General features: G+C 48.4%; 4 protein-coding genes across 4 annotated transcripts; 2 read left to right on the top strand and 2 right to left on the bottom strand.

The window, feature by feature from the left end:
• Positions 1–503: 503 nt before the first annotated feature.
• rco-3_0 (putative glucose transporter) lies at positions 504–2,298 on the top strand (the record flags this gene model as incomplete). The annotated part of the gene is made up of 3 exons (XM_031149509.1): positions 504–813; positions 877–1,296; positions 1,352–2,298. The coding sequence occupies 3 exons, from the start codon at positions 504–506 to the stop codon at positions 2,296–2,298; spliced, it is 1,677 nt and encodes a 558-aa protein (XP_031005359.1).
• Positions 2,299–3,377: 1,079 nt separating this feature from the next.
• Positions 3,378–5,042, bottom strand: FUS6_3 (Efflux pump; the record flags this gene model as incomplete). Its single annotated transcript, XM_031149508.1, has 2 exons — positions 3,378–4,832; positions 4,884–5,042. The coding sequence occupies 2 exons, from the start codon at positions 5,040–5,042 to the stop codon at positions 3,378–3,380; spliced, it is 1,614 nt and encodes a 537-aa protein (XP_031005358.1).
• A 795-nt stretch (positions 5,043–5,837) lies between these two features.
• On the top strand, positions 5,838–6,383 carry rps-17 (40S ribosomal protein; the record flags this gene model as incomplete). The annotated part of the gene is made up of 3 exons (XM_031149507.1): positions 5,838–5,984; positions 6,041–6,238; positions 6,291–6,383. 3 exons carry the CDS (start codon positions 5,838–5,840, stop codon positions 6,381–6,383), a joined length of 438 nt encoding a protein of 145 aa, XP_031005379.1.
• A 92-nt stretch (positions 6,384–6,475) lies between these two features.
• Positions 6,476–7,645, bottom strand: LHYA1_G004548 (uncharacterized protein; the record flags this gene model as incomplete). Its single annotated transcript, XM_031149506.1, has 2 exons — positions 6,476–6,614; positions 6,858–7,645. The coding sequence occupies 2 exons, from the start codon at positions 7,643–7,645 to the stop codon at positions 6,476–6,478; spliced, it is 927 nt and encodes a 308-aa protein (XP_031005380.1).
• Positions 7,646–8,399: the final 754 nt, after the last annotated feature.

Genomic DNA, 8,399 nt, shown 5'->3' with positions numbered 1-8,399 from the left:
GGGGTGGCACGGCCACATTGGAGAAATCATCCTCCACCAATTCTCCATTCCCCAAACCCCAGTTCCCATCAACGCGGCTCACTACGACTAACAACACGCCAGACATGAGGGACACCATTTCATCCAGGCCGAGGAAGGCACACGACTGGCTGGTTATGGTTACTCACTCCCACTCCCTGCAAGTAGTCAATCTATTTTCAATTTCCTGTCAATAGTCCCCCCCCCCCCCGTGAATATAAATATCCTTCTCCTCCCACGCTGTTTTCGTTCTTGTCGCCGTGGAATGTGCACCTGAAAACGTTGTCGATTAACTTTCACCAGCATCATCGTAGTTGCCTATTTCGGACAATAGAGCGAGCACACTTTCTTTTGTTGACATTTCCCTATAAAGAAACCCTCCGGCTTCTATCGTACAACAACAAACCCTTCCTCACTGGACCTCGTACCTCTTCACCTACAAAGTATATACACCCTAAAACCAACCAACTGGTAACAATTTCAAAATGTCTACTCTCCATGCTACCGCCGATGTTTCTCGCATCGAGGCGCCGGTTACCATTAGAGCCTACCTGATGTGTGCCTTTGCTTCTTTCGGCGGCATCTTCTTCGGATTCGACTCTGGATACATCTCTGGTGTTATGGGCATGGACTACTTCATCCACCTCTACACCGGAATCCCAATTCCTGCTAGCGATGCCTCGGCAGCTGTCACAGCGGCTTTCACCCTCCCCGCCTGGAAGAAGTCCCTGATCACTTCTATTCTCTCTGCTGGTACTTTCTTCGGTGCTCTGATCGCTGGTGATCTCGCTGATTGTAAGTCTTTGATTCCGTCATGTGTTTTCTCAAGACCCCCAAGCTAACAACTCTTTTTTCCAGGGTTTGGTCGCCGAACTACGATTATCATGGGCTGCGGTATCTTCATCATCGGTGTCATTCTGCAAACTGCCTCCACTGGCCTCGGCCTCCTTGTAGCTGGTCGCTTGATTTCTGGTTTCGGTGTCGGATTCGTGTCAGCTATCATCGTTCTATACATGTCCGAGATCGCACCCAAAAAGGTCCGTGGCGCCATTGTGTCGGGCTATCAGTTCTGCATTACCATTGGTCTTCTGCTTGCTTCCTGTGTCGATTATGGCACTCAGAACAGAACCGATACTGGATCCTATAGAATCCCAATTGCCCTTCAAATGGCCTGGGCTATTATCCTTGCCATTGGTCTCTTCCTCCTTCCCGAGTCCCCTCGTTACTATGTCAAGAAGGGCAATCTTGAAATGGCTTCCAAGGTCTTGATTCGTCTCCGTAAGTAATTCATTATCCGGCGACAGGCAAGAACGACTGCTAATTTTGTTTATAGGCGGTGAACCCGAAGGCTCCGAATACATCCAGCAGGAATTGGCCGAAATTGTCGCAAACCACGAATACGAATTATCCGTCATCCCAGCCACGGGCTACTTTGGGACCTGGTTGAACTGCTTCAAGGGCGGACTTAGAAACCCTTCCTCCAACTTGCGCCGAACCATCCTCGGAACCTCGCTCCAGATGATGCAACAATGGACTGGCATCAACTTCATCTTCTACTTCGGCACCACGTTCTTCAAGACTTTGGGCACGATCAAGAACCCCTTCCTCATCGGTCTCATTACCACTCTAGTAAATGTTTGCTCTACACCCATCTCGTTCTACATTATCGAGCGCTTCGGGCGTCGTACAATCCTCATCTACGGCGCATTGGGCATGTTGATCTGCGAGTTTATTGTTGGTATCGTTGGTGTCACAGCCGGTCGTGAGAGTTTACACAACACCTCGGCCGTTTCCTCTCAAATTGCCTTTATCTGTATCTACATCTTCTTCTTCGCTACTACCTGGGGGCCCGGCGCTTGGGTATTGATCGGCGAGATCTTCCCCCTTCCAATCCGCTCCCGTGGTGTCGCTCTATCCACCGCCTCCAACTGGCTGTGGAACTGCATCATCGCAGTCATCACCCCCTACATGGTAGGCAGCGATCCTGGAGAAGCCAACCTCCAATCCCGCGTCTTCTTCGTCTGGGGTTCCCTCTGCACTGCCTGCTTCGTCTACTCATACCTTCTCATCCCTGAGACCAAGGGTCTGTCACTTGAGCAGGTCGACCGGATGTTAGAGGAGACTACCCCACGCACTTCCGCCAAGTGGGTTCCACATACCACTTTCGCTGCCGATGCTGGTTTGACCGATAAAGGCACACTGGCGCCTGAGGTAATTGAGAAGGTTGTGCATCACCAAGCCGAGCATACCAACAAGGCTGATGCGACTTCGGCTGTCTAAATGTACCCTAAATATAGTCATTGCGTGGCGTTTTAGGATTTCAAATGGGAAGGGAAGGTTGCAGGTTCAGCGAGGAAATATTTGCTACGAGCCTACGACGTTGATGATACACGAGACCTGTGTATAGAAGTTGGCTAGCTTTATACTTAGTCAATATAGCTACTCTCATCTGATTCCAAAAGACATTAATACTTAAGGCTTTTGCGTTCTGAATGGCTTCGTGATAAATGAGTTCTGCCGGTACTTGCTCGTCGTTAATTTGATTATGAGCGCTGTTTTCTTGACGCCGGGAGAAAGTCTCATTTTCGCTGCTGTGCCCTCGATCAGGTTTTATAACATTGAAGAATTTGACCAATGCATTTTCAGGCTGCCGCCGTACGTACGTACCTACCTAATAACCCAAGGTTAAAATCTACAACATAAATATCTCAGTCAACTCACTTGACACGGCCACGGTTTACTGGCCCTGGCCTCGGCTTCCCTCGCCTATAGCTAAGCCCAGTACGTAAATTTGCCTTGCCAGGGCAGAAAGATAAAGACGTTTCGCAATTGATGAGGGATTTGGCGTCTCGGGGGTGAGAAAGGATGAAATTGGAGGGCATGGATAGGATAGGGTTGATAGCAAAACGATATAGGTGGATATATATATATATACCTAATGAGTGTTATAAACGCTATTGGTTTGATTTGAGACGGGGGATTAAGACAAGGAATAGAGGAAGAAAGAACCCTTGCTCCTAGAGTCCTACTGTTTCTTCGCTTTTTGAATGGAGGGTTATTCACTAGAGAGAGAGCTAATACTGATATTCTCACGAAAGGGGTATGAGTGTTAGATTCAACTGATAGACATTAAATATTAATCAGAATCAGTTCTGCTTTTTGTGTCTAGTACATAAAAGGACAGTAAAGAGTTGAAGGGTTATAAAAGGCGGTCCTTTTATAGGGAAGGCCGTAAAACACTACAGGAGTTAGAAGGGTTTTAGCCGAAACCCCCTATTGATTAAAACTGACGGTATCCCCCCGCCCCCCCACCCCCCCAAATCAGATCTTGACCTTCGTCATGTCACTTCACAATACTCTCAAGGAGTATCGAGCTTTTCTCGGAGTATTTGCTCCGCTTCAGGTTCTCTGTTAATATCGAGTCCTTCTGTAAAAGCACTCGTCACGAGGCCAACAAAGGCCAAACCTGCCATGATAGCCCAGACGACCTTGAGACTGTCTGCATATGCCTCAATAATCATAACACGCTCAGGAGACTCCTTGTCCATTGCGTTGACAACCTGAACAAGCGCACTCGCCTCCTTCGCGAGACTGGATGCTTGGGATGCGAGTGCTGGGTATGCCCTCAACTTGATAGCAAATTGTGTTTGGAATATTGCACCCCCAATTGCAAGGCCGACGCACTGCCCAAAGGAGCGCGAGAACGTATACATAGAGGCTGCATATGCCACGTCTTTTTCCTCTGCCCCAGCTTGCGCGCCATAAGAAAGACTGCAGTAGAGCATGCCCAGGCCAAGGCCCGGCACGAGATTTATAAACAGCCATTGGGGTATTGTCGTGTAAGGTCCTAGTAGGTAGAGGAGTCCCATGCCTAGAACACTCAGAGACCAACCGGTCCAGACTGCCCATCGAAAGCGACCCCACCTGCTAACTAGCACTCCAACGACGACCGAGGCAGGCGCGACGGTGAAGGTCTCGGGGAAGGCTGCAACTCCCGAGATGGTTGGACTGTAGCCTTTGACGCATTCGTAGTAGAGCGGCATATAGTAAAGCAGACACCAAAGTATAACACCATGAAGAAAGGTGCCCAAGTAACTGATCAAAGCTGTTCGCTGCTTGAAGATGGCAATTCGGATTATTGGATCAACCGGGACTTTGGCTTCGTAGAGGACGAAGCCAGCAAGTCCAACGACACCTAGAATCACAGGTACAAGTGTTCGCCATGAGGACCATGGAAACATAACATTGCCCCAGGAAACAGCCATTACGAAACTCGTGGCAGAAGAAGTGAGTAGACAGACTCCCACCCAATCGAACTTGGTAACCTTTGGGATGAAAGATCCGGGCACTTTGTTCAGTTTGAGGAATGCCATGACCGCAACGAAACCGATGCCACAGATTGGAAGATTAATCCAAAAGATCCAAGTCCAGGATGCGGCCTGAGCCAAACCCCCGCCTATTACCGGCCCAGTCACAGAGCCAATCGCCCATACTGCGCCCTGGAAGCCAAACCATTTTCCTCGCTCACGTAAAGGCACAAGATCGGTAATGATGATTTCCGTCAGACAGATAATACCTCCCCCACCAGACCCCTGGATACTACGCCCGACGAATAAGGTCGTAAAATTCTTAGCGACAGCGGCGACTATCGATCCAACAGTAAAGAGAACAAGCGCGAGGATAACGAGATGTTTGCGACCAAATGTTTGAGACAATGATCCGAATGTGAGCTGGAAGACCGTGCTGGTGAGTAGAAAGGACGTCCCGGCCCAAAAGGCTTCAATTGCAGAACCGTTGAGGTCTTGAGATATGATCTGCAGTACCAGTCAGATATATGCTATATGAGAAGAGGGGTGGTAAGTTACAGGTAGAGCGGTTGATAATGAAGTAGCGTCCAGGGCGGCAGCAAAGATTACAATCAGGAGACTGCCAAAAGCCGCGTAGAAACGAAGGCCAGGGTGAAATTCCGAAGAGCCGGCTGCAGTTGGCTTAGCAGTTGACTCAGTGGCGGCGGAAGTTTCCATGAGGAATGTGTTCTTTGAACTAGAGAAGGGAAACTGTTTGGATGCGTTGTGGCTTGAGAGTCACATCATGAAGGAGTCAAGTGAAGAAGCTGAAATGTTGGGATGGAATCTCGCAACAAAACGTTGCAGGGTTTGATTACCCCCCCTGATTTTCCATACCTAAGTCGTATGGTATTTTACAGCCTTCTCGCTATTCAGGAGTTGAGGGTTGATGATTAGCGGGCCTTTGGTAGGGAAGACCGTTAAAGTCCTAGATCGAAAGGGGACAGCCAAAGCGAGCGAGCGAATGAATGTGGACATCGAGTATATTACTAAGCATTCTCCTTCACGAAGATTTGTATGGCAGAGTCTGAATCCGGAAATAAGGCAGCTTTGCACAAAGTGAGTGGATTTTGCAATTGACCAAAGGGTAAATCAAAGAGCGCAATACTTTTAAAGAGCGATGTGCTTGCACGAAGGTCTGAAACCAACGAATCGGATTTGCTTGACCTTCATTTAGGAAACTGATGCAACTTCTTTTCTTAAATGGCTACGCCCGCCGATGAGAACACTTCTAGGAGTAAAGATTGAAGAATATGGAGGCAGTTGTTCAAATGAGAAATCATCACGAGTTGATTCGAAGTGCTAGAGCTTCCACTCCACGTGATGCGGGGAGGAACTGCGCTAAAAGAAGCGAGCTTCGCACTTTGAAAATCGCTTTCAAGATCGCAGGATCGTAGGAAAATTAAATCAACGATCAACGACACCTCGACAATTACCCTCCCCCCCTTCGGTCCCAATTTCAAATCCGCAATCATGGGTCGCGTTCGTACCAAGACCGTCAAGAAGTCCGCCAAGGTCATCATTGAGCGTTACTACCCCAAGTTGACCCTCGATTTCGAGACCAACAAGAGAATCTGCGATGAGATTGCCATCATTGCCTCTAAGCGTCTCCGCAACAAGGTACGACCAGCACCATATAATGAGGGATTGGAGCAGCTCCTAACGTCTTGGAATAGATTGCAGGTTACACTACCCATTTGATGAAGCGTATTCAGCGTGGTCCCGTCCGTGGTATCTCCTTCAAGCTTCAAGAAGAGGAGAGAGAGCGCAAGGATCAATACGTTCCCGAAGTGTCTGCTCTTGACTTCAGCCAAAGCGAATCTGGACAGCTCGAGGTCGACAGCGAGACAAAGGATCTGCTCAAGAACCTTGGTGTAAGTTTTGGGATACATCTGATTTTGAAGACAATTTCTCACATTCGCGCAGTTCGACTCCATCCCAGTCAATGTCGTTGCCGTCTCCCAACAACAAACCGTCGAGCGCCCTCGCCGATTCAACGACCGCCCTGCACGAACATAAGTCTGAGGACTATTTGGGAAGGTGGAGATCATGGATGCATTTGCAAGGATTTGGTTGCTACTGGACGGCGTTTTGCAGGCAGGTTAAGCATACTAGATCAATGTGAGATCATATCCCACCAAGGTGTCGCTGATTCTCCTCTGGGGATGACGCTTGATTGCCATTTTCTTCTCGCTCCCCATGCTAGTGAACTTCTGACCCCTCGATTCTCTGCCGACATGCTCTAAGATCCTACGTCAAAATTACTAACAACTAGCATTACATGTTTGTGAAGGGCAATGGAGGTATAAGGAAGAACTATTGTCTTCAAAGTATTGTTTATAGAGTGCAAATCTTCCAGTTTGGGTATCTTTATCCTTGTTAACCCTGCCTCAACGCCAATAAATGTCTTATAATTTCCAATCAGTATCTTCTTCTTCCTCTTCGTGACGCCTGTGCCTATTGCTGCCGAAACTGGTTGTATGCCCTTCTAACCCTAGATGTATGGTATCCAGCCTTTCAGTGAGATCTTCGTCTTCTAGGGAAGGGGCCTCTGGTACTCGCTGGATCTCCTTCTCCAGTATCTTCACGTCCACCGAACCAATCCTCGCAGCAGGCCCTCTATCCCCTCTCTCCAACGCCAAATGTGCTGTGTCTTGCTTCTTGACGCTGTCATCTCCAGCAAGCTGTAACTTCTCCAGCCCCTCAACAACGGTATCACCGTCCGATTTTGGCTCATCCCGCAAATCAATCTTGACAGTATTTTCGCCACGCTCTCCTCTTTCCCACGCCGCAGTCTCACTCAACTGCACTCGCACATACAATGCCCTCATAGCACAAGCTTCCGAGCACCATTTCTCAAGCTCCTTCTTGTCCACGACTTTGAAATCCTTCCCCTTGCCATATTTCCCCACCATCCTCCACCTCCCGCCGCCGCTCTCCTTGCGTGGCGCGTTGGCGCATAATGTGTAGCCGCAGCGCTCATTAATGTTGCGCTCGAGTATCAGAGCATCGTAGTCGCTGGGCTGGAAGGGCCGCAGTAGATATTTGAATGTCTGCGCGTCGGCGGGCGCAGGGTTGCTGGCATCGTAGGGCGCTGTGGCTAGTGGGTAGTCGATCAAAGTCTCTGTAGCGAGGAGGATCTCGAGCTCGATATCTTTGCGCTGTTGGATCAGGTCGGCGTGGTACAATGCTAGGTCTCGATCGCGGTCTTCTTTCGATGTCGTTGTGGCGGGGTACGAGGCCTTCTTCAGGATGGACTTTGGCTTTTGAGATGTCGCCATGGTTGCTGCCCTTCGGTAGAATTTAGACAGCTAATCATGGTTTATAAGAGGGGTTTGCGAGATGAAATACTGACACATTGGAAACAAGGTACGGAATGTCTATGAATTGTTCTGAGGCGAAGAAAGGTGATGCAGCGGGATTACGGAGCGGGATCGAAATAATCCCTGTCACTCTTCTACTCCATTCAGTGGGATGTTACTCTAACTTCAATTCCTCTTCCACCATTCCAAAGCCTTTGTCCCATCAAGCTCTAGGTACCTTACCTTGACCTCATGTTGCTCTTGTTTGCTACTTTGATGCCATTGTCCGAATCTTTTCCTCTGCTGTTCCCTTGCAACTCTGCCTGATTTCAAACGAGATACGTTTTCAAGACCAGCAATCTTTCTATTTAATTTCATATATTACAACAGGTAAGCTGTAATTCAATGGCAGACGTGCTATTTGTGTTTGGCCCGCATTTGGGCTTTGTCATATTTGTAATCACTCATTATTGCATCTATTGCCCGCTGTTGAAGGTCATTATTTTCAGCTTGACTAAACAGCACACGAAGGTGAACCCTGCAGAAAAAGTTCTTCTCCCAGTGTCATTATTGGTTTTCTTTGTATTCCATACTCCTCGTAGATATAACTTCTTCAATATGAAAAGTCGAGGCCTACCGACAGTGATGCGGATCTCCGAAGATAGTGAGCGTCAAGAATGGGATGCAAGTCTATATACGTAGCTTGTTTTTAAAGCACCCATATCACTCTTTC

The sequence above is a fragment of the Lachnellula hyalina genome (genome assembly GCF_007821495.1).
Source record: "Lachnellula hyalina strain CBS 185.66 chromosome Unknown contig00066, whole genome shotgun sequence".
Taxonomy (NCBI): domain Eukaryota; kingdom Fungi; phylum Ascomycota; class Leotiomycetes; order Helotiales; family Lachnaceae; genus Lachnellula; species Lachnellula hyalina.
This window is presented reverse-complemented; position numbering and strand designations above follow the sequence as displayed.